This window comes from Malaclemys terrapin, chromosome 8, assembly GCF_027887155.1.
Source record: "Malaclemys terrapin pileata isolate rMalTer1 chromosome 8, rMalTer1.hap1, whole genome shotgun sequence".
Taxonomy (NCBI): domain Eukaryota; kingdom Metazoa; phylum Chordata; order Testudines; family Emydidae; genus Malaclemys; species Malaclemys terrapin.
In genome coordinates, this window is record NC_071512.1 from 73,926,338 (window position 1) to 73,951,849 (window position 25,512).

The 25,512-nt window shown below is 45.2% G+C and overlaps 1 protein-coding gene across 1 annotated transcript in view; it reads left to right on the forward strand.

The window, feature by feature from the left end:
- Positions 1-3,628: 3,628 nt before the first annotated feature.
- DPYD (dihydropyrimidine dehydrogenase) overlaps positions 3,629-25,512 on the forward strand; it is a 613,360-nt gene continuing 591,476 nt past the window's right edge. Inside the window, exon 1 of the mRNA XM_054037742.1 lies at positions 3,629-3,738. Coding sequence (XP_053893717.1) covers positions 3,700-3,738 — 39 coding nt within the window. The 5' untranslated portion in view covers positions 3,629-3,699. The remainder of the gene's footprint in view (positions 3,739-25,512) is intronic.

The following is a 25,512-nucleotide window of genomic DNA, read 5'->3' on the forward strand; positions in this document are numbered from 1 at the left end:
TTGTTGGGACCTACCAGGTGCTGTGACACTTTACATGGTTTCTTCATGATGGATGGCTCAGGGTTACAATCTGGAAGAGCTCTGGGACTTTTGCTAAACTGTGCCAGTCTACTCACAGATCTGGACAGATTTTAAATTATTGGGGCCTAAAATAAAATCGGCTTCCCACCACTGCAAACTTTGGGTTACTGGGTCCTGATGCTACTGGTTATTCAATTTTAGGTACCATTTACTTATTCTCAATCAGTTTAATTTATTAGGCCCCCCTTTATGTGTGTGTGTATATACCCCCAAACTGCATGGAATCCCCTTCTTGTGAGATGCTGAAGTCAAATGACTAGTCAGTAACAACAAATGAGAATGTAACTAGATGCAGAGAGGCTGATGTCCCATATCATCTCATGTGCACGCTCTCACATTAACAATTCCTACTGAGACCTAGAGGTGGGAAGACAGGTGGTAAGCCACAAGGGTCCTATCCTGTCTCTGGCATGCCAAGCAAGTCCAAAGCTGAAGATCTTGAGCGCTCCTCCATGGGGGGAGGGAGGGAAGTGTGTGTGACCACAGACTATTCCTTCCAGGAGACTATAACCCTCCATCTATTACAAAGGTGGACTGTGTGGTTTGTTTTTTTGTTTGTTTTTTCTTTTTAAAAACCCAGAAATAATATACTAGAAGCAAAGGAAAGAGAAACGGGGAACAGCAGAAGAGAAAAAGAAGTCCCATACTCTGGAGAATTAGTGTTTGCGACAATCACCAAACTGTAGAGAGAGATGTGGATTTTAACTTAGATTTTTACCAAAGGCAAGCTAAATCTGTCCCGGGCTTAAGCCACAGGTTGGGGGGGGGGGGGTCACCCCTTCGGGGTCTCAGTTCAAACATGATACCTGTTGCCTGATCCATAGATTGTGCATTAGTTACTTAAAAATTCTAAGTGAACACTGAGGTTTGATAGCTTCTTGTCCCAAGATCAGGCCCAGTATTAGAATTACTATTCAGTTGCAATGTGTGCAATTACAATCCTCACACTTTTAAGAACAACCTTCTGTATTTGTAGTAGTTTTATTAATAATTGTTAGAGTCACAAACACTCCAACGCAGCAAGGTAGGTAGAGGTAGTACTGAATGTACATCTGAGCATCCATATAGTCTCTCCATTCCTTGCAGAACAACCTGAAATGTTAGCCATTATCTTCCTCATCATGCAAGAGCTACATCTCTCCCTGCTCCTAAGCACACAGGCTGGGATACAACTTTTATAACGTGTTCTGCTGATGCTGCTATGTCTAATGCATATTCAGTAGGGGTTTCTTCCCTTATTTGTATTTCCCCACCCTACTAAGGGTGTGGTGCTCTTCTCTCAGCCATTACTAGGCCTTTTACCTCAAGCGTATTACAACGTCTGTTACTATGGCACTCTTATAGTCAGACGTTGGCAGATGTTCCTCACTTAAAACATCCCAAACTGCTACAAACAAAAATCTTGTGTTCTCTTATGAACTGGGGTGATACACTTAATAAGCAGTATCTGAAGGCTTTTGGGCCTTAAGTCTTGTTTAGCTGAGCCCGTGTTTCTCAAACTGGGGTCTATGGACCTATGGGGGGTCCCCAACGGTTCCCCAGGGGGTCCAAGGGCCCTGCTAATCAACTCCTCCCCTTCCCTTTCAGTGCCTCCTGCATGCTAAAAGTCCAGCAGGGCTGTCAGGCTCCCTACCTGCTCCAGCTCCGTGCTGCTCCCGGAAGTGGCTGGCACATCCCTGTGGCCCCTGCAGGTGGGAAGCAAGGGGTCTCTGTGTGCTGCCCCTGCAGCTTCCATTGCCTGGGAACTGCAGCCAATGGGAGCGGCGGGGGTGGTGTCTGCAGGCATAGGCAGCGCTCGCCTAGGAGCCGCTGGCTGCTTTCGGAAGCCCCATGAACTAAGTGCCGCCTGGCTGGAGTCCCCTGCTCCTTCCCAGAGCCTGCACCCCCTCCTGCACTCCAACTCCCTGCCCCAGCGTGGTGAAAGTGAGTGAGGGTGGAGGAAAGCAAGTGACAGAGGGAGGGGGGATGGAGTGAGGAAGGGGCAGGGCAAGGGCTGAGTGAGGGTGGGGGTCCCTGAAAATGTTTAAATCAAAATGGGGGTTCTTGGGCTGCTACAGTTTGAGAACTATAGAGCTAAGCTATTGGCCTGTAGGCAGATTGCTTTAGTGCCTTAACTTATGCCTGTGCCCAGGGCTGGCTCAAGGGTTTTGGCTGCCCCAAGCAGCCAAAAAAAAAAAAAAAAAAAAAAAAGCGATCTGCAGCGGCAATTCGGCGGAAGATCCTTTGCTCCGAGCGAGAGTGAGGGACCGTCCGCCGAATTGGAATAGCTGGACCTGCCGCCCCTCTCCGGAGTGGCCGCCCCAAGCCCCTGCTTGCCAAGCTGGTGCCTGGAGCCGGCCCTGCCTGTGCCTTATCTATCATATACCTGTAAGCTACACAGAGGAACTAAAAAGCAACAGAAGCTTATTGCTGTAGCTGGCAGGCAAGAAACTAAATCTACAAGGGAAATCTCAAACTCCTCATATGCAAGGGTTGGAGGAAATAAAGTAACAGTGTAGTGAGAAATCCTTTTTGCCCTCTAAAAGGCAAACCCTCAGCCCTTCAAGGGAGAGAAATGGGGAGAAGGGGGTAAATAAGTGACCCAGAGGTGCTATCAATGTCCAGAAGCTGTTTTTACCTGCTTTTTACAAAGGGAGAAGAGTTCATCCTCTTTAACTTTTGTCCTGAAAGAGACAAAGATAAAATCAAGAGGAGTTCTGATGAATACAGGGTGCCTAGTTATCAGCATGGATATAAAATTTGCTCATATACCAAAGGGCAGATTGCTTCACTCAAACACCAATCACAGAGTTGCAAGGAGCCTCCACCCCACTGCATGCCCAATGCAAAAACTGGTTATGCTGCCCATGAAATGCAGAAAAAAAGTCTTGACAATATTAGTAGGTCATTTTGTGCTTATTGGGAAGGTTTGCTTAAAGGCTGGTGCCAGGATTGGCTCTCCTTTGGCTGCTAGGGAACTGTCTAATAGGTGCTCACTTTCATGTGTCTATGCAATGGTGGTGTGGCCCTGTGGGTCTCCAGGATAGTGAGAGAAGGTGAGTGAGGTAATACCACTGACGATGGGCCACTACAAGCCACTACCTCGCCCACCTTGTGCGCTCATTTCAAGACACAGCACCTATCCGCAAGTTTCTCTTGCTCTTTCGCAGGGAAAACTGCCCTCATTCGGCCTGAATGAGCCCGGGCGAAGGTTGTTTACATAAACCCACGTGTAGCTGCCGGACTAGAGGTTCAGGGAACTCCTAGCGAGCAAACCTAGCTCGTTAGGGGCAGGTGTAGGACCCTTGCGGGAGCGGACACCACCGCAATTGCAAGAAGGGGATTCTGTGCCCCGCCTCCCTTGCCCTGGCTTGGGCAGCTTGTGCGGCGCTCTTCGTTTCCGTTAAAGAGCTGACATGCTCTCCCGCAGCTACGGGCTCACCCCTCCGGCTCGCCCCGTTAGCCCGCGATCCGGCTGGGAAACCCACCCAGGCGCCCGCCGCAGGGGCGAGGGAGAGGCAGCGGCTGCAGCCAGTGGAAGTGGGTGCCCGCCCCCGGGGCGGTGCTGGGCTCGCCCGCCTCTAGTCCTGCCCCGCTCTGCTCTGCCCAGTCGGGAGCCCTGAGGCCGAGGGTAACACCATGGCTCGCATGCTCAGCCGGGACCCGGTGGACATTGAGGTACCCGCGTGGTGTGGGGCTGTGCGCAGCCGGGGCCGCCCCCCAAAGTTTGATCCAGGAAGCGGGTGGCTCCTGCTGCACTGAAGGGGTAGCGCAAAGTCCAGGGCCCCCGCTGAGTGCCTTGCTCTCGGTGGCCATCTCGGTACACTACACACCCCGCTCGCCCGGGGATAGTGGAGCCGGGGGTGGAGGTAATCAGCGCTGACAAGGGGCGAGCCCCGTTTGTTGCTGGCGGAAACCGCACTCTGTTGCAAAACGGGAGGGTTTCTGTACGTGTTGTCAGCGGGTTCAAGCAATGGAAATAGACCCGTTCTCGGAGCCTGAGCCGCTGCTGTCTAGTAATTCAGGATCCCGCCCTGCCCCCCCTCCCCCTCACCCTCACCCCCACCCCGGGGAAGGGCTGGTCTAGGGTGGTGCGGCTGGCCCGGCAGCTCTCAAGCTGTAGAGAGTTCACATGAGTAACACTCGCAAAAGTGGAGTGTGGGAATGTCAACTCCTCCTGGCGAAGCCTGCCTGGCAGTGGCCAGGGATTGGTGCAGTGAACACCTCAGCCCTCTTCCCTAGTGAGTGAGTCTTTTGTAGGGTGACCAAACAGCAAGTGTGAAAAATCGTGCGTGGGAGTGGGAGGGGAGGGGTAATAGGTGCCTATATAAGACAAAACCCCAAATATCTGGATTGTCCCTATAAAATCGGGACATCTGTCCACCTCCTCTTTTGCCAGATGTGAGGGGTGACAGAGCTGGGCATCTTAGCTGAGGCTCATGGTGAATGAAGCAAGACATTTGGGGGAAGAAGTTGGAAATTCAGAAGGGCATTTTCACAGATCCTACTTCCCGCCCCTTCCTTTTTTCTCTCCCTTTTCTCCACTCCCCTCCCCCATCCTACCCCCATTTCAATTCTCTCCTTTGGAGCCTAGAACTGCAGGAACACCTTCCCTTTCCTTCTCAGTCTTCTCTTTTGCACTGAAAACTTTAAAGAAGTTCCCAATCTTTCCTTTCTGTCTTTATGTACAGGAGCCCAGGGTCTGAGGGTCTGTAGGAAGCTCTTCAGTAGGACTGGATTATTTTGGATCACTCCCTGCACTCTCCAGAAGGTCCTGATATGCTGCATCCGGGCATCCCAATGGACCCAAAATACTCATGAAGCTGTGAGAGCTTGGCAGGGAGCAGCCAACATCCAATCTTGATTAAAAATTGTCAGTGATGGAGAATCCACCACAACCCTTGGTGAATTGTTCCCAGGGTTAATTGCCCTCACTGTTTTTGTTATGTCCTTATTTCCAGTCTGAATTTGTCTAACTTCAGTTTCCAGCCATTGCATCTTGTTACAAGCTTCTCTGCTAGCCGTGAGGGCAGGGGACTGGACTCGATGACCTCTCGAGGTTCCTTCCAGTCCTAGAGTCTATGAATCTATGAAGGGACCACCCGTTAAATATTTGTTCCCTGTGTGGGTACTTACGGACTATGATCAAATAGCCCCTTAACCTTCTCTTTGTTAAGCTAAATAGATTGAGCTCCTTGAGTCTATCATTGTAAGGCATGTTTTCTTATCCTTTAATTATTCTTATGGCTCTTCTCTCTCCAATTTATCAATATTCTTCTTGAATTGTGGACATCAGAACTGCTTCAACTGCTTGGAGGATATTCTAAAGTATTCAGTTGATCCCATTCAGGTTTTAAAATCTCACCTTTTCCAGTTTGACATGCCGATTCACAGGATCATATTTTAGGATTGAAAATATTGGTTTTAGAAGGAATGACTTCATGGCTCATCAGGGGATCAATAATATAGAGATCTCCACCTCCAGGTCATTGGTGGAGATCCGCTGTCAGATCAATAGTGACTAGATGTTCTCAAACAGCAATTCACAGACCTTTTTGGAGTGCGGCATTTATGTTCAACCCGTTTCCTAGCTCAATTGGTATTTGGATCATAGTCCCTACCACAGTCCACAAGGGCTGCCAACAGTCTCAGTAGAGGTGAAACACTCAGCTGGCTTGGAGAATGAACTGTTAGAAGCAGTCCTAGAATATCATGGAAGCATATTATCATGCAATTAGAACTACCCATGCCAGAGCAGTCAATACACTGTTCTTCAAAAGCACCAACGTTTGCTTTTATATTATAACAACAAAAAAGAAAAAGTTGGACATTGTAGCAGTATAGGCGTTGTAGTACTCTTTCTTTAATCACTCTCCTGATCCAAAAACTTCCCACATCTTGCATTTTGTTTCACATTGTTTTGAGAAATATGACTCAGAAGTCAACTTCGAGGTCATTGAATGGTCATGTGTTGATAATTCAACACCATACTCAATAATTGTGCTGGTGCATTTGGGAAGCTACTTTGAAAGAGACTTGTATCTATCTCACTTTCAAGTCGAAAGTATAAACTTTAGTTTTTTGTTTTTTGTTTTGTTTTGTTTTTTTAAGTATTCATTCAGGTCAGTCAAGCAAGAAGGGTAATCTCTTTAACAAAATGAATTGTTCTTTGAGTGTCTTGAGTTCAGGGCTGGCTCCAGGCACTAGCTTGCCAAGCAGGTGCTTGGGGCGGCCGCTCCGGAGAGGGGCGGCAGGTCCAGCTATTCGGCGGCAATTTGGCGGACAGTCCCTCACTCCCTCTCGGAGCGAAGGACCTCCCGCCGAATTGCTGCCGCAGATCACGATCGCGGCTTTTTTTTTTTTTTTTTGGCTGCTTGGGGCAGCAAAAACCCTGGAGCTGGCCCTACTTGAGTGGTTGAAATCCTATAAGACCTTGATGTCACAGGTCAAATGTGGCCTCTCTTCACGCCTTTCCCTGTATTAAGTGGTCCATAAAAGATGCATGTACCGAATTTTAAGTTTCAGACTCAACGGAAACAAAGAAATTTATGGTCAGTAACCTCATTAAAAGAGTCTATTATCAGGGCCGACCCTAGACCAAATGGTACCCCAGGCAAGGAGGATCTTAGGTGACCTACCATTTGTTAAACTTTGAATAACTTGTTTTCTGTTGCATTTGTAGCTCATTTCACAACTTTGATCCATAATGTGCATGCATGATTTATCCCTGTCATATAAGACAATAAATTTGCATGCTAGGATCTGTAAATCTGTATTTTATTCAAGCCATATATAAGCAAATAAAAATAATTTGTTTCCTCTATAGACACTTTTTAATTTTAAAAATAACTGAAATGTACTAATATCAAGATATTGAACTGTCCTCAAACATTATTTGTTAAGTATGGCAAAAGAAGTACACCTCTACCTCGATATAACGCTGTCCTCGGGAGCCAAAAAATCGTACCGCGTTATAGGTGAAACCGCGTTATATTGAACTTGCTTTGATCCACTGGAGTGCGCAGCTCCCTCTCCCCCCCGAGCGCTGCTTTACTGCGTTATATCCGAATTTGTGTTATATCGGGTCGCGTTATATCGGGGTAGAGGTGTAACAGTATTTCTTTCTTATTGTTCGATAGATATCTCTGGCGTCTCATTAAATATGTACTTTATTAGTTGCTACTTACACTCTTCAGGTCTTAAAACACAAGTATGCTTTCACAGTTACACAATGAAGCAAGGTTCACAGATGGGCTCTTACTTCACAGCAGTTTGTTCTTATATCTCACTGATTGACTGGTATGCCCTGCCCCTTATACGCCTGCGAGAGCCTGGCTGACAACATTCTAGGAGGTTTAAGGAAAATGTAGTTCTCAGAAGTCTGGAAGGTTCCACAACATTCTACAAAGGTCGAGAACATTCTAGGAGGTTTGTGAAAAATGAATCCACATACGGAATACATGAAACATGTTACTTCAACCATTCTATTTTCCCTTTTGTTGCTGACAACAAAAACAGCACTCCGAGCCCGGCACCCCCCAAGTCCAGCACCTCAGGCAGTTGCCTGGGTCACCTGCCTCTAAATCCAACCCTGTCTATTATATTACAATTTTGTGAGTCGTGCTAGAAACAATACAGTCAAAATGAAATGATAGGCTGAAATGTGTAGGAGCCCTTCTCTATAGGTTCTTTGAGCTCAAGATTAGAGATTCTTCAAGGATAAATTGGTTGAATCCCTGCTGAAAGAATCCCATTCCTCTCCTGCCCAGTGCCCATACTATCTTTGTCTAATGTTTAACTCAACTTCAGTGGGTCTCCCAGCTTCACAAAATTATGTAATTAACGTTCCAGTCTTCCTCTGACCAACCAGTGATCCCCAGAGGCATATTACTGCCACAGAATTGTGAGACTGCCATCTCCCTCATTTCAGTCCCTGACATTGGGACTAGTGTTTGTAGAGGTGTGTGTGGGTGTGTATATGGAAAACTATGTTTATAATATAGGGGATAAACACTGCCCTCTGTCAAAGCAGACATGTTTACCCAAGTTAATAACACAATGCCAAACCATAACAGCACCCGCCTCCCACGACACACACAATAAAAAGCCCACCCACAAGAGTTCTGAAGGAACTCAAATGTTAAATTGCAGAACTACTAACTGTAGTCTGTAACCTATCATTTTAACCAGCTTCTGTACCAAATGACTGGAGGATAGCTAATGTGACGCCAATTTTTAAGAAGAGCTCCAGCGGTGATCCCGGCAATTACAAGCCGGTAAACCTGACTTCAGTACCAGGCAAACTGGTTGAAACTATAGTCAAGAACAAAATTGTCAGACACATAGATGAACATAATTTGTTGGGGAAGAGTCAGCATGGTTTTTGTAAAGGGAAAACATGCCTCACCAATTTGCTAGAATTCTTTGAGGGGTTCAACAAGCACGTGGACAAGAGGGATCCAGTGGATATAGTGTACTTAGTTTTTCAGAAAGCCTTTGACAAGGTCCCTCACCAAAGGCTCTTAAGCAAAGTAATCAGTAATGGGATAAGAGGGAAGGTCCTCTGAATTGGTACCGGTTCAAAGATAGGAAACAAAGGTTAGGAATAAATGGTCACTTTTCAGAATGGCGAGAGGTAAATAGTGGTACTCCCCATGAGATGTGATGAGACCCCCAGGGATTTGTACTGGGACCAGTCCTAGTCAACATATTCATAAATGATCTGGAAAGAGGGGTAAACAGTGAGGTGGCAAGATTTGCAGATGATACAAAACTACTCAAGATAGTTACATCCCAGGCAGACTGTGAAGAGCTACAAAAGGATCTCTCAAAACTGGGTGACTGGGCAACAAAATGGCAGATGAAGTTCAATGCTGATAAATGCAAAGTAATGCACATTGGAAAATATAATCCCAACTATACATACAATGATGGGGTTTAAATTAGCTGTTACCACTCAAGAAAGAGATCTTGGAGTCATTGTGGACAGTTCTCTGAAAATATCCACTCAATGTGCAGCAGCAGTCAAAAAAGCAAACAGAATTTTGGGAATTATTAAGAAAGGGATAGATAATAAGACAGATAATATCATATTGCCTCTATAAAAATCCATGGTATACCCACATATTGAATAGTGCGTGCAGATGTGGTCCCCTCATCTGAAAAAAGATATATTGGAATTGGAAAAGGTTCAGAAAAGGGCAACAAAAATGATTAGGGGTATGGAATGGTTTCCATATAAGGAGAGATTAATAAGACTGTGACTTTTCAGCTTGGCAAAGAGATGATGTGGGGGGGGGGAATATGATTGAGGTCTATAAAATCATGACTGCTGTGGAGAAAGTAAATAAGGAAGTGTTATTTACTCCTTCTCATAAGAACTAGGGGCCACCAAATGAAATTAATAGGCAGCAGGTTTAAAACAAACAAAAGAAAGTATTTCTTCACACAATGCACCGTGGAACCTGTGGAACTCTTTGCCAGAGGATGTTGTGAAGGCCAAGACTATAACAGGGTTCAAAAAAGACCTAGATAAATTCATGGAGGATAGGTCCATCAATGGCTATTAGCCAAGATGGGCAGAGATGGTGTCTCTAGCCTCCGTTTGCCAGAAGCTAGGAATGAGCGACAGGGAATGGATTGCTTGATGATTATCTATTCTGTTCATTCCCTCTGGGGCACCTGGCATTGGCCACTGTTGGAAGACAGGATACTGGGCTAGATGGACCTTTGATGTAACCCAGCATGGCTGTTCTTATGTTCTTAAAACACAACTTGTTCCTCAGAATCAAATTTAGTTGTGAGTGTGTGTGTGTGTGTGTGTGTGAGAGTGAGTGAGTGAAATAAGGGCATTTCACAGGGCTTTCCTTCCTAGTGGGTAGTCTGCTGTCTACATGTTGGAGCCAGGCTTTGCTGTGGTGATTCCTGGCTGGAGGATGAGATGAATGCCTAGAATACTCTCATAGCTATTTCCTAATATCCATGCTGATGTCTGACTTCTGGAAATGAGCTGAAAGGTCTGAAGGACTAAAACTCTGATTTGATCATGCTTTAAAGTGGCTACCTGGGAATTATCTGCTCATGTAAGTGTGTAAATTTTTGGTATTTGCATATATAATGTACTGTGCATTAATAGCACTGAAACTATCTGTTGTAAACTTTCCTTTTATTTAGTTTCATCAGCCAGAGATGGTAAGTATGTGATGCATTTCTTTCCCTCATAACTCTTTTTTTCATTCAGTATACATGTAACCCATCCTTGGCTTCATTTGTCTTACTGTTAATACTAATAAGATGTCTGTGTTTATTACATCATCATGTTGTATTTCTTGCTGCACTTTGATTTTTTGATTTATGTCCCTGTCTCTGGTTTAGCCCATATATATGATAAAATGAATAACCTGTCAGTTCCAAGGTACTTTTGAAAGATGCCCCAGACTGTCAAATTTTTTGGCATTTTTCCTCTTGTCACAGATAGTTTGCCTTCCTCCATGTTGACACATTTAATTAAGTCCTTGATCCAGGCTGACCTGTGGAGAGCCTTCTCATCCATAGTAATGCAATCCATTTTGGCCAGCAGTACTGTGTGTATGTAGTACATGTGCAAAGTGCAACTTGCAAAGGGCCAGCTTTTGCCTAATATGCACAGGCCAGTAGTAAGGGCAATGTGGAGTTTCCCAGAGCTACTTGGTTCACAGCGGACATGTTCCTCCTGGAGCTGTGCTCATTCAGGGCTGCAGCCTACGCTGTTTTTTTTTGAAGGCTGGTGTGAAGGGAGGATGGGTCTGGATCAGCACAGGGAACAATTAATGCACTCAGAACTCAACGACTACAGTTGTGGCTAGCTCCAGTATAGAGGGAAGGAGGGGTGCTTCTTGTGCCATGCTCCTGGTTGTGTGTGCACAGTACAGAGTGCCCTGTGCCCCTCGCCGCTTAGTTGCATTTTACAGCCTGGTGTATGCATTACAAAGCAGCAGAGCAGCTGAACTGGCAGAAGTTGTGCTCTTCTCTGGTGCTGTGTGTGTATTGGGCACTGCAAAGTGCAGTTTATGAAAGAGTGCAGCAAATTTCACTTTGTAGGTCCCTAGCTCCCAGAGCACAATGGACTGGAGCAGTGAGAAGGGACTTTAAAGTAAAGGGGTTGCTAAAAAACAAAGCACTGTAATACAGCATCCTTTAAGGGAGAAGTAGGCCAAATGTTGGGAGATGGAGGCATAGTGTGAAAACATAGGAAAACTGGATTAAGATAATACAAAAAGGGAGCCCTGTTATCCTGAATGTCCTTTTCTTGCTCTTAAAAACATGGCAAAGATTATGTAAATAAATTTATGCAATTGGCTACCTTTGATCCAGATGGATTGATTTTTTTCTTAATTCCAAAAAGCTTCTATTGTTGCGATGTCTGTGAATGATTAAAATACCTGCTATTTGCTTGAAGTGGTAAAATACCACTTTAATTTGTAGTATTGTTTCGAAGTTATGGCTTCAAATTACTTTGTAGTTCTGAGCAGTGAACAGACAGGGAACACTGTTCCCATATAATTAACCATATCTATCTAAGATCATGTGATGAATAATCAGTAAGGATATGAAATTTCCTGTTTATCCATTTTGCTTTATGGGTTTCCATTTAGAGGTGTTTTGTTTTGTTTTTTAGTGTAGTAAACTCTTAGCTGAACAGAACAATAATTATAGTGTGATTAGTAAAAGATCAGGCAAGATTATAGTCCACATTTGTCGTTCCTATTTTGAAAGAGTTCTTTAAAAAACTTATTGGGGGACTGAAAGGGGTAATTTAAAATTGTTGGATGCCAAGGAATTTTATTTAAAAAATGACTAAAAATATTTAGTCCAGAGAAACAAGAAATGGGAGGCTAGCTCTTGCTAATTGTTTCTCTTATTGCCAATTCAGGAGCGTGACTCCCACTATTTTAGTCACAGGGGTTCTTTTACATACCTTGGGGAACACCCTTGGTTGAGACCCAGCAAAATAATCACAAATTATTAACCATGGGTATTTTATTATTAAAGAAAGGAAAAGAAAACATTAAACAAAACAGCACTAATGACAGAACACAATGATAAACTGTGACTTCTGTTACAATTGCTGCTATATGTCTCTGTGAGGAGCTTTTAACAGTGATTACACACTTGACAGTAGAACTGCTTTTTGGGGCGGGGGCACTTTTCTCTGGGTCAGTTCAGACCAAGGTCTTCTTTCCCCAAATGATTGTGAATGCAGCTGTAACACTGTTGGGGGTGCCCAGAACTGTGAGCCATTATTACCTCTGTGCCTCAACAAGTGAGCCTTGCTAGAGATTAGTGTGTGTGTGTGTGTGAGTGCCACACCACACTAGTCTGTCACAGACAGGTGCAGCGGCACAAGAGGCAGCAAACAGAGCTGTAAACAGAGGAGTTTGAGTGGGAGTTTGCAAGGGGAGTTTGGGGGGAAGACTAGGAGAACCAGGCAGAGGAACAGACAGGCTAGTGAAGGGAGTGTGTGGTGTTCTGGCAGTGTTGTGGTGCTCGCTGGGGGTTTGTTTTGCTCTGGGTGGTGGTGTTTTGTTTTGGTTTGTGTTTCCCGGACTAACAGGACTTAGGTGGGAAGGCTATGACAGATACAGAGGCAGCAGTGGTAGTGACTCAAGCAGTGGAAGACACAATGAAGATGAGTGGAAGCTGTGGTACAGGGCCGGCTTTAGCAAGAGCGGGGCCCGATTCCTGGGGGCGGGGCTTGCTGCAAGGGGGGGGACGGGACGGGAAGACGGGGGGACCCGAGCCGCGCCGCGGGGGTGGGACGGGACGACGGGGGGACCCGAGCCGCGCCACGCCGCGGGGGGGGGGGACGGGAAGACGGGGGGGGGACCCGCGCTGCGGGGGGACGGGGGGACCCGAGCCGTGCCGCGGGGACGGGGGGACCCGAGCCGCGCCGCGGGGACGACCCGAGCCGAGCCGCGCTGCGGGGGGGGAACGGGGGACCCGAGCCGCGCCGCGGTGGGGGAACGGGGGGGGGAGCCGCGCCGCGGGGAGGGGGGACCCGAGCCGCGCCGCGGGGAGGGGGAGACCCGAGCCGCGGGGACCGGGCCGGAACCGGGCCCCGGGGGCCGGGCTGGAGCCAAGCCGGGCCAGAGCCGCTGGGGCCTGCGGGAACGGGCCGCGCCTCCCCAGAGCCCTTCTCCCGCCCCCACCCCAGCTTACCTCGTGCTGCTGGCCCGCCCCTGCTTCGTCTCAGACTTCCCGCGAATCTCTGATTCGCGGGAAGCAGGGGAGGGGGCGGGGCGTGCAGGGGAAGGGAGGAGGGGGAAGTGAGCTGGGGGCGGGGCGGACAGCTGCAGCGCGGGGCCCTCTTGGTGCGGGGCCCAATTCAGCCGAATCGGCTGAATCAGCCTAAAGCCGGCCCTGCTGTGGTATGTACATTATCCTGGAGGGGGTACCTGAAAAGAGTTTCGTTTGCATGAAGTGTCACCTAATAGAGCTGATGGAAGAAAAGACCTGAGGCTTGGAGATGCAGGTGGAAACTCTGGCTGAGTTTAGAAGGGGGTTCGAGCAGATGATGGAGCAAAGACATGAGGAGGCTGAAGGGAAAAGCTCAGACTTGCAGATGCAAGCAGGACCAAAGAACTCTGAGGGGAGACTGCTGGGTGAGGAAAGTGGACAGTGGAAACATATGACTAAGAGAACCAGGCAGAGGAAAAGACGGGCTAGTGAAGGAGAAATATAGCCCAGGAACAGGTTTGCGGAGTTGGAAAATGAAGAAGGGGCACAGCAGGTGGTCACTGAAGGAGAGAGGGCAAGGAAGAAGAGAAGAGCAGCTAGTTCTATAGAAAGAGGGGAGGACTCAATGGAGATAACAACACCAAATATGAGCCTCAGCAGGATACAGGATGGGTTGCAGAGGATTACAAGGGAGAATAGGAATCGAGAGGAGTTGTAGCCAGAGGGAACAGGGGATAGACCAGAGAATCGCACCATCACCAGGAAAAGGCAGGTCTACGTGATTGGGGACTCCTTGCTGAGAAGAATAGACAGGACTGTAACCAGAGCTGATCCAGAGAACAGAAGGGTGTGCTGTCTGCTGGGTGCCAAAACCAATAACCATATAAATGAGAAGAAAAGAAAGAGAGAAAGAAAGAAATGGGACTGCTAATCACTGAGGATGGAGTGGAGGTTAAGGATAATCTAGTCATGACCCAATATCTAAACAAATACTTTCCTTCAGTATTTATTGAGGCTAATGAGGAGCTTAGGGATAATGGCAGGATGACAAATGGGAATGAGGATATAGACTCATAGACTCATAGACATTAAGGTCAGAAGGGACCATTATGATCATCTGGTCTGACCCCCTGCATGCTGCAGGCCGCAAGACCCTTCCCTGGACTCTACCGTTGAAGTCCCCAATCCTGTGTTTTAGTGACTTCAATCGGCTGAGACCCTCCTGCTAGTGATCCCTGCCCCATGCTGCGGAGGAAGGCGAAAAACCTCCAGAGGCTCAGCCAATCTACCCTGGAGGAAAATTCCTTCCTGACCCCAAATATGGCGATCAGTAATACCCCGAGCATATAGGCAAGAGTCTCTAGCCTGACCCTTGTTGGCCATTATGCTGTTCATGTACCATTGCTTGGTTTTCCTTGGCTACTATGTTTTATCATTAAACCATTCCCTCCATAAACTTATCCAACTTAATCTTAAAACCAGACAGGTCCGTCGCCCCCACCGTTTCCCTCGGAAGGCCGTTCCAATATTTCACCCCTCTGATGGTCAGAAACCTTCGTCTAATTTCAAGCCTAAACTTCCCCCCGGCCAGTTTGTATCCATTCGTTCTCGTGTCCACATTAGTACTAAACTGGAATAATTCCTCTCCCTCCCTTGTATTAACCCCTCTGATATATTTAAAGATAGCAATCATATCCCCCCTCAGCCTTCGCTTTGTCAGACTAAACAACCCAAGCTCCTCTAATCTCTTTTCATACGACAGGTTTTCCATTCCTCTGATCATCTTAGTCGCCCTTCTCTGCACCCGTTCCAGTTTGAGTTCATCTTTTTTAAACATTGGAGACCAGAACTGCACACAGTACTCCAAATGAGGTCTCACCAGCGCCTTATACAACGGAAGCAGGACCTCCCTATCTCTACTATATATATCTCGCCTAATACATCCCAAGACCGCATTGGCTTTTTTCACCGCCACGTCACATTGCCGACTCATAGTCATCCTGCGGTCCACAAGGACCCCTAGGTCCTTCTCCTCTTCCGTTACTTCTAACCAATGCGTCCCCATCTTGTAACTAAAATTGTTATTATTCGTCCCCAAGTGCATCACCTTACACTTTTTACTATTAAATTTCATCCTATTTCTGATACTCCAATTCACAAGCTCATTCAAGTCTCCCTGCAGAGTATCCCTATCCTCCTCCGAGTTTGCAACTCCTCCCACCTTCGTATCATCCGCAAACTTTATCAGCCCACTCTTGCAATCGGTCCCGAGGTCAGTTATAAATAGATTAAATAAGATGGGTCCCAAAACCGAACCTTGAGGCACTCCACTAGTAACCTCCCTCCAACCCGACAATTCACCCTTTAATACGACCCGCTGCATTCTCCCCATAAACCAATTCCCTATCCACCTCTGGATTTTCATATCGATCCCCATGTTTTTCATTTTAACCAATAGTTCCTCATGGGGTACTGTATCAAACGCTTTACTGAAATCCAGGTATATTAGGTCCACCGCATTTCCCTTATCTAATAAGTCCGTTACTTTCTCAAAGAAGGAGATCAGATTCGTTTGGCACGATCTGCCCTTCGTAAAACCATGCTGTAATTTATCGCATTTGCCATTAACTTCAAGGTCCTCAACTAGTTTCTCTTTCAGAATCTTCTCCAGCACCTTGCACACTACTGATGTTAAACTAACAGGCCTATAGTTACCCGGGTCACTTTTTTTCCCTTTCTTGAAAATAGGAACCACATTGGCTATTCTCCAGTCTAACGGGACTACCCCCGAGTTTACAGATTCATTAAATATAGTCGCTAATGGGCCTGCTATTTCCCGCGCCAATTCCTTCAATATTCTCGGATGAAGATCGTCCGGTCCACCCGACTTAGTCCCATTAAGGCGTTCTAGTTTTGTTTCTACTTCGGATGCGGTAATCCCCCATCCCGTATGCCTCTCTGTAACGGTGCTAGTATCCCTAATACCTTCATTGGCCTCATTAAACACCGATGCAAAATATTCATTGAGATATTGCGCCATGCCTAGATTATCTTTAATCTCCTCTCCGGCTATAGTCTTCAGCGGTCCCACTTCTTCTTTCTTTGCTTTCTTCCTATTTATATGGCTGTAAAACCTCTTACTATTACTTTTAATTCCCCTCGCTAAGTCCAACTCTTCCCGGCCTTTGGCCTTTCTCACTCTATCTCTACATTCTCTGACTTCACTAAGGTAAGTTTCCTTACTGATCCCTCCCCTCTTCCACTCTTTGTACGCTTTCTGTTTTTTCCTAATCGCCCCTTTCAGCCGGTAGCTCATCCAGCTCGGTCTAAGTCTCTTGCTTAGTAATCTTTTTCCCTTTTTGGGGATACAGGCCTCTGACAGCTCTTGCATCTTTAACTTAAAGTAATCCCAGGCTTCTTCTGCCTTTAGGTCCCTTAATACGTTTGCCCAATCCACTTCCCTTACCAGTCCCCTTAATTTGTTAAAATTGGCCTTTTTAAAATTATAAACCCTAGTCTTTGACTTAATTCTGGTACTCTTTCCATTTAGTTTAAAGCGAATTAGCTCATGATCACTGGAGCCCAAGTTGTCCCCCACTACCACTTCCTCAACAAGGTCCTCACTACTTACCAGAATCAAATCTAAAATGGCCTCCCCCCTCGTCGGCTCAGCTACCACTTGATAAAGGAATTGATCTGCAAGCACATCTAGGAACATCTGAGCCCTATTATTGCTACTAGCGTTTGTTCCCCAATCTATATCCGGGAAGTTAAAGTCCCCCATAATTACACAGTTTCTATTAGTATTTACCTCCCTTAATACATTAAACAATTCCTTATCCATATCCTGGGTCGATCCCGGCGGTCTATAGCACACCCCAAGCACTATCCCCGGAGAGGCTCTAGTAGTACTTTTACCCAGCTTGAGTATCGCCCAGACGGACTCTGTGTTATCTATTCCATCCACTATTATTTCTTTACAGCTTATTTCACTATTGACATACAATGCCACCCCCCCACCTTTACCTTTATCCCGGTCTTTCCTAAACAGCGCATACCCCTCCATACCTGCGTTCCAGTCGTGACCGCCATTCCACCACGTTTCAGTTATTCCTACGATATCCGGTTTCAATTCTCGGACCAAGAGCTCCAATTCCTCCATTTTATTACCTAGGCTTCTCGCATTGGTGTACAAACAGCCTAATGTATGTCGTTTAGCCTGTCTCCCATTACTAGCACTGTATGTTGCGGGCCTCTTTGTGTTCGTCCCCCCTGTCCCTCCTGGGGTAGATATTACCACATCCAAGGTAGAAGCCAAACTCGAACATCTTAATGGGACTAAATCAGGGGGCCCAGATAATCTTCATCCAAGAATATTAAAGAAATTGGCACATGAAATTGCAAGCCCATTAGCAAGAATTTTTAATGAATCTGTAAACTCAGGGGTTGTACCGTATGCTGGAGAATTGCTAACATAGTTCCTATTTTTCAAAAAGGAAAAAAAGGTGATCCGGGTAACTACAGGCCTCTCAGTTTGACATCTGTAGTATGCAAGGTCTTGGAAAATTTTTTGAAGGAGACAGTAGTTAAGGACATTGAGGTCAATGGTAATTGGGACAAAATACAACATGGTATTACAAAAGGTAGATCATGCCAAACCAACCTGATCTCCTTCTTTGAGAAGGTAACAGATTTTTTTTTAGATAAAGGAAACGCAGTGGATCTAATTTACCTCGATTTCAGTAAGGCACTTGATACGGTTCCACATGGGGAATTATTAGTTAAATTGGAAAAGATGGTGATCGATATGAAAACTGAAAGGTGGATAAGGAACTGGTTAAAGGGGAGACTACAACGGGTCATACTGAAAGGTAAACTGTCAGGCTGGAGGAAGGTTACTAGTGGTGTTCCTCAGGGATCGGTTTTGGGACCAATCTTATTTAATCTTTTTATTACTCACCTGGGCACAAAAAGTGGGAATGTGTTAATAAAGTTTGCAGATGATACAAAGCTGGGAGGTATTGCCAATACAGAGAAGGACCGGGATATCGTACAAGAAGCTCTGGATGACCTTGTACACTGGAGTAATAGTAATAGATGAAATTTAATAGTGAAAAGTTCAAGGTCATGCATTTACGGATTAATAACAAGAATTTTTGTTATAAACTGGGGACTCATCAGAAGTAACAGAGGAGGAGAAGGACCTCGGAGTATTGGTTGATCACAGGATGACTATGAGCTGCCAATGTGATATGGCTGTGAAAAAAGCTAATGTGATCTTGGGATGCATTAGGTGAGGTATTTACAGTAGAGATAAGGAGGTATTAGTACCGTTATACAAGTCACTGGTGAGACTTCATCTGGAATACTGTGTGCAGTTCTGGTCTCCCGTGTTTAAGAAGGATGAATTCAAACTGGAACAGGTACAGAAAAGGGCTACTAGGATGATCCGAGGAATGGAAAACCTGTCGTATGAAAGGAGACTCAAAGAGCTTGGCTTGTTTAGCCTAACCAAAAGAAGGCTGAGGGGAGATATGATTGCTCTCTATAAATATATCAGAGGGATAAATACCAGGGAGGGAGAGGAATTATTTAAGCTCAGTACCAATGTGGACACAAAAACAAATGGATATAAATTGGCCATCAGGAAGTTTAGACTTGAAATTAGACGAAGGTTTCTAACCGTCAGAGGAGTGAAGTTCTGGAACAGTCTTCCAAGGGGAGCAGTGGGGGCAAAAGACATATCTGGCTTCAAGACTAAGCTTGATAAGTTTATGGAGGGGATGGTATGATGGGATAGCCTAATTTTGGCAATTAATTGATCTTTGACTATTAGTGGTAAATATGCCCAATGGCCTGTGATGGGATGTTAGATGGGGTGGGATCTGAGTTACTACAGAGAATTCTTTCCTGGGTGTCTGGCTGGTGAGTCTTGCCCACATGCTCAGGGTTTAGCTGATCGCCATATTTGGGACCCAGAAGGAATTTTCCTCCAGGGCAGAGGCCCTGGGTGTTTTTCACCTTCCTCTGTAGCATGGGGCATGGGTCACTTGCTGAAGGATTTTCTGCGCCTTGAAGTATTTAAACCATGATTTGAGGACTTCAGTGGCTCAGACATAGGTTAGGGGTTTGTTGTGGGAGTGGGTGGGTGAGATTCTGTGGCCTGCGTTGTGCAGGAGGTCAGACTAGACGATCATATCGGTCCCTTCTGACCTTAAAGTCTATGAGTCTTTCTCACCAGCAAACAGGCTCTGCTGGCCAAAACCTCACTTAGCAGGTAACAATCTGTGAACTCCAGCCCTGGAGCTCCCCAGATATGTTTCTCTGCAATTCATGGCCCCATCACTGATCATTCATAGAAGATAATAAGTTTGCTGCTCTTCTAAAGAGTTACATCAGCTTATCACCATAACAGAGGCATAGGTGCCGACTCTGTGCGTGCTCCAGGGCTGGAGCACTCACGGAAAAAAATCGGTGGGTGCTGTGGCCCCGCCCCGCCCCCCTGCTCCAGCTCGCCTCCACCTCCTCCGTGAGCGCACTGCCGCGTCCTGCTTCTCCCCTCTCCCTCCCAGCGCTTGCGCTGCAAAACAGCTGATTCGCGGGGCAGGGAGGGAGGGAGGAGGAGGGGGAATACGGCGTGCTTGGGGGAAGAGGCAGGGCCGGGGTGGGGATTTGGGGTGGGGATCCAATAGGAGCAGGAAGGGGACGGAGTTAGGGCAGGGTCTTTGGGGATGGGGTTGGAATGGGGTTGGGGATGGGGTGGAGTCTGGGCAGGGAAAGGGGTGAGGGTACGGGCACCCACTGGCGCCGGAGAAAGTTGGCGCCTATGAACAGAGGTAAATACACCTTGCCCTTGAAGCACAGTACTGAGTTGATTTATAGTAAAAATAAAACAAGTTTATTAACAAAAGGACATAGGTTAAGTGATACCAAGTATCAGTGATCAAAGTAGAAATGGTTAGAATCAAATAAAAGTGAAACACATCTAAAAAAGTAAAACGTAATCTATCAAGATACAGTTTCTGTTCAAGATGGTTTTCTCTTGCTTATCATCCCCTTTCCAGCTTTACTGTCTAGTCTGGCTGGGACCCATCACAAAGATCAAAACATTTGATTCCTTTGTCTCCTAAGCTGAAGGATAAGAACATAAGAATGGCCATACTGGGTCAGACCAAACGTCCATCTAGCCCAGTATTCTGTCTTCCAACAGTGGCCAATGCCAGGTTCCCCAGAGGGAATGAACAGAACAGGTAATCATCAAGTGATCCATGCCCTGTTGCCCATTCCCAGCTTCTGGCTTTTCTGAACCTTTTCCAACTCCAAAATATCTTTCTTGAGATGAGGCGACCACACCTGCATGCAGTATTCAAGATGTGGGCGTACCTTGGGTTTATATAGAAGTAATATGATATTTTCTATCTTATTATCTATCCCTTTCTTAATTATTCCCAAAATTCGGTTTGCTTTTTTGACTGCCGCTGCACATTAAGTGGATGTTTTCAGTGACTCCAGGATCTCTTTCTTGAATGGTAATTTAGGTAATTTAGACCCCATCATTTTAAATGTATAGTTGGGATTATGTTTTCCAATGAGCATTACTTTGCATTTATGAACATTAAATTTCATCTGCCATTTTGTTGCCGTCACCCAGTTTTGAGAGATCCTTTTGTAACTCTTCTCAATCTGCCTGGGACTTTATCTTGAGTAATTTTGTATCATCTGCAAATTTTGCCACCTTACTGTTTTCCCCTTTTTCCAGATCATTTATGAATATGTTGAATAGGACTGGTCCCAGTACAGACTCCTGTGGGACACCACTATTTACCTCTTTCCATTCTGAAAACTGACCATTTATTCCTACCCTTTGTTTCCTGTCTTTTAACCAGTTACCAATCAATGAGAGAACCTTCCCTCTTATCTCATGACTGCTTACTTTGCTTAAGAGTCTTTGGTGAGGGACCTTGTCAAAGGCTTCTGAAAATCTAAATACACTATATCCATTGGATCCCCCTTGTCCACATGCTTGTTGACCCCCTCAAAGAATTGTAGTAGATTGGTGAGGCATAATTTCCCTCTACAAAAACGATCTTGATTCTTCCCCAACAAATTATGTTCATCTATGTGTCTGACAATTTTGTTCTTGACTATAGTTTCAACCAGTTTGCCCGGTACTGAAGTCAGGCTTACCGGCCTGTAATTGCCGGGGTCATCTCTGGAGCCCTTTTTAAAAATCGGTGTCACATTAGCTATCCTCCAGTCATTTGGTACAGAAGCTGATTTAAATGATAGGTTATAGACAACAGTTAGTAGTCCTGTAATTTCATATCTGAGCTCCTTCAAAACTCTTACATGAATACCATCTGGTCCTGGTGACTTATTACTGTTTAGTTTATCAGTTTGTTTCAAAACCTCCTCTAGTGAAACCTCAATCTGGGACCAGTTCCTCAGATTTGTCACCTAAAAAAAAATGGCTCATGTTTGGGAATCTCTCTCACATCCTCAACTGTGAAGACCGATGCAAAGAATTCATTTAGTTTCTCCGCAATGGCCTTATCATCTTTGAGTGCTCCTTTAGCAACTCAATTGTCCAGTGGTCCCACCGGTTGTTTAGCAGGTTTCCTGCTTCTGGTATACTTAAAAAAACATTGCTATTACTTTTTCAGTCTTTGGCTAGCTGTTCTTCAAATTTTTTTTTGGTCTTCCTAATTATATTTTTACACTTTATTTGCCAGAGTTTATGCTCCTTTGTATTTTCCTCACTAGGATTTAACTTCCACTTTTTAAAGGATGACTTTTTGCCTCTCACTGCTTCTCTTACTTCGTTGTTTAGCCACAGTGACTCTTTTTTTGTTCTCTTACTATGTTTTTTAATTTGTGTTGAGCCTAATTTAAGTTGAGCCTCTATTATGGTATCTTTATGCAGCTTGCAGGGATTTTAATTTTGGTGCTGTACCTTTTAATTTCTGTTTAACTAACCTAATTGTTTTTGTGTAGTTCCCCTTTCTAAAATTAAATGCTACAGTGTTGGGCCACTGTGGTGTTTCCCCGCCACAGGGATGTTAAATTTAATTAAATTATGGTCACTATTACCAAGTGGTCCAGATATATTCTCCTCTTGGACCTGATCCTGTGCTCCACTTAGAACTAAATCAAGAATTGCCTCTCCTCTGTGGGTTCCAGGACTAGCTGCTCCAAGAAGCAGTCATTTACGGTGTCAAGAAACTTTATCTTTGCATCCCATCCTGAGGTGACATGTACCCAGTCAATATGGGGTAGTTGAAATTCCCCATTGTTATTGAGTTTTTTATTCTAATAGCCTTTCTAATCTCTCTGAGCATTTCACAGTCACTATCACCATCCTGGTCAAGTGGTCAGTAATATATCCCTACCTCTATATTCTTATTATTTGAGCATGGCATTACTATATGTAAGATTTTTACTTCATTTGATTCTACGCTTTCTTTCACATATAGTGCCACTCTCCCACCAGCATGACCTGTTCTGTCCTTCCGATATATTTTGTACCCTGGTATTACTATGTCCCATTGATTATCCTCATTCCACCAAGTTTCTGTGATGCCCTATTATATCAATATCCTCATTTAATATGAGGCACTCTAGTTCACCCATCTTATTATTTAGACTTCTAGCATTGGTATATAAGCACTTTAAAAACTTGTCTCTTTTCAGCTGTCTCCCATTGCATGATGTAATTGAATGAGACTTTTTTTCATTTGACTGTTTCTCATCAGATCCTACCTGTAATTTATCTTCCATACTTTCCTCATTACTAGGACATAGAGAATCTCCATTAGTAGATCCTCCCCTAAGGGATGTCTCTGACCGAACGACGTGCTCCTCCTCACCTATCGGCTTTCCTCCAGCTCTTAGCTTAAAAAATGCTCTACAACCTTTTTAATTTTAAGTGCCAGCAATGTGGTTCCATTTTGGTTTAGTTGGAGCCCAGCCTTCCTATATAGGCTCCCCCTTTCCCAAAAGTTTCCCAGTTCCTAATAAATCGGAACCCCTCCTCCCTACACCATCGTCTCATCCACGCATTGAGACCCTGCAGTTCTGCCTGTCTAACTGGACCTGCATGTGGAACTGGAAGCATTTCAGAGAATGCTACTATGGAGGTCCTGGACTTCAATCTCTTACCTAGCAGCCTACATTTGGCCTCCAGGACCTCTTTCCTATCCTTCCCTATGTCATTGGTACCTACATGTATCACGACCACCAGCTCCTCCCCAGCACTACACATAAGTCTCTCTAGATGTCTTGAGAGATCCGCAACCTTTGCACCAGGCAGGCAAGTCATCATGCGGTTCTCCCAGTCGTCGCCAACTCAGCTATCTATGTTTCTAAAGATCGAATTGCCCATTACTAATCCCTGATAACTGGATTTCCCTCCCCTGGAGATGTATCCTGAGTGTGAGAGGATACCACATCATCATCTGGAAGGAGGGTCCCAACTATGGGATCGTTTCCCTCTGCTCCAGCTGGATGTTCTCCTCAACAGCACAAAGGCTGTTAGACTGGGGGTGGGACCGATCTACTGTGTCCTGAAAATTCTCATCTGTTTACCTCTCTGTTTCCCTTAGCCACTCCAGCTCAGCCACCCTGTTCTCCAAAGGGCTCCACAGTCTCTGAGGATCAGGAGCTCCTTGCACCCAATGCACACATATGCCACCTGCCCATAGGGCAGGTAATCATATATGCTGCATTGGGTGCAATAAACTGGGTAGCCCCTACTCTGTTGCTGGACTTCTGCCTGCATTCTCTTTTTACTCTTGCAGCTTATTCCTTTGTTGTTGTTTTATTTTTATCAGGGGGTGGTTTTGGGCTTAAGTTTAAGGAATGTTAAATGTATGTAGTCCCCCCTCATGCTCACCCTGTAAACTCCCTCGCAAAACTCCCCTGTTAGCCGCTCCTGTTTGCTAGCTCCTCTGGTCATTTAGGAGCTGGCTTTTTAAAGCCCCGGTCTTCCTGAGTAGCCCTGCCCCCTGGTTAAGGGTTGATGGGTGCTAAAGGGCTTAGGGATCATTAAGAAGCTCTCAGCTGAGATGGAGTCTCTCTCTTTCTTATATCCACAAGGGGTTGTCTTTGTCTTACAAGTCAGGAAGGCCTCCTGGTGATTCAGTCTCTTGTGTCTCTCTGGGGTGCAGGAACAATGTTAATTTTCTGTTTCATGTGTTCAGGATTAGAATAAACCCTGCTGGTTTAGCTAGATGGCTTTGTTTATTGTTAATATGTAAACTGAGATAAACTCACATTCCTTTGTTTAGAACAGGCCTGGTCATCACTTTGACCTAGACTGGGCTGTCTGGTCTTAAACATGTTCTAGTAATGTCATATATAGGGGATTCATAACTTCACATATACGCTTGACACATGCATTTTACAATGAGATTAATAACCAGTGTGGTGTTAGTTTTCAAATGATACCTCAGAAGGCTAATTTTGTGCCACTATTATTGTAGTAGTGTGTAGGGTGACAGGGTGCCTGGATGACTCAGTCTTAGTATATCCTTACATAGCTAAGAAGGCTTATAAATGGGCAAGAGAGTTTTGTTTAATGAAAGGAGAGTTTTATTTGTTTGTTAGTAATCAGCTAGTTTGTAATTGTGCAAAGTAAGCAATCTTCACTAAATCCTATGAAATAAAAAAATTAAATCTTCTGCTTAGAAGAAGCCATGAGCTGTATTAGACAGACAAATTATGAATATCAAGAATCTTAAATCCAATTAAATCCCACTATTTCTCTGTTCACCAAAGGTTAGCCCTTGTTTCCTTTCTGGGAATGCATGGTTTAACCATTTGGTGATTAACAGAAGAAACTATTAATAGTTTAAGTTACAATTGCATTTCAATAGTCCAATAAAATAATTACAAGAGTTTTGAAATCTAATCCCTTGACAGTGTTTTGTTAACTTTCTTTCACTAATCCATCTTGAAATCTTGGGAAGGTTTTCTTTGGGTTGGTTTCTTCTTGAGTCTTTTTCTGTTTCTCTGAGCTGTCATGGCAGCGTGCTTGTAGAGATGGACAGAATAAGTTGGTGAGTACTTGCTGTATTACAAGGGCAGCACAGAGTATTTGTGTCAGGGGTGCTTACTCTTAGAGATTTTATATCCTCCTATGTCCTATTTTCTTGAAATTGTAAGGGGAAAACACAGCTTTTTCAGGCTTTAAATTTAAAGTTGGTTGCTGCCGCCCTTTCATTGGCTCAGTACCCTCCT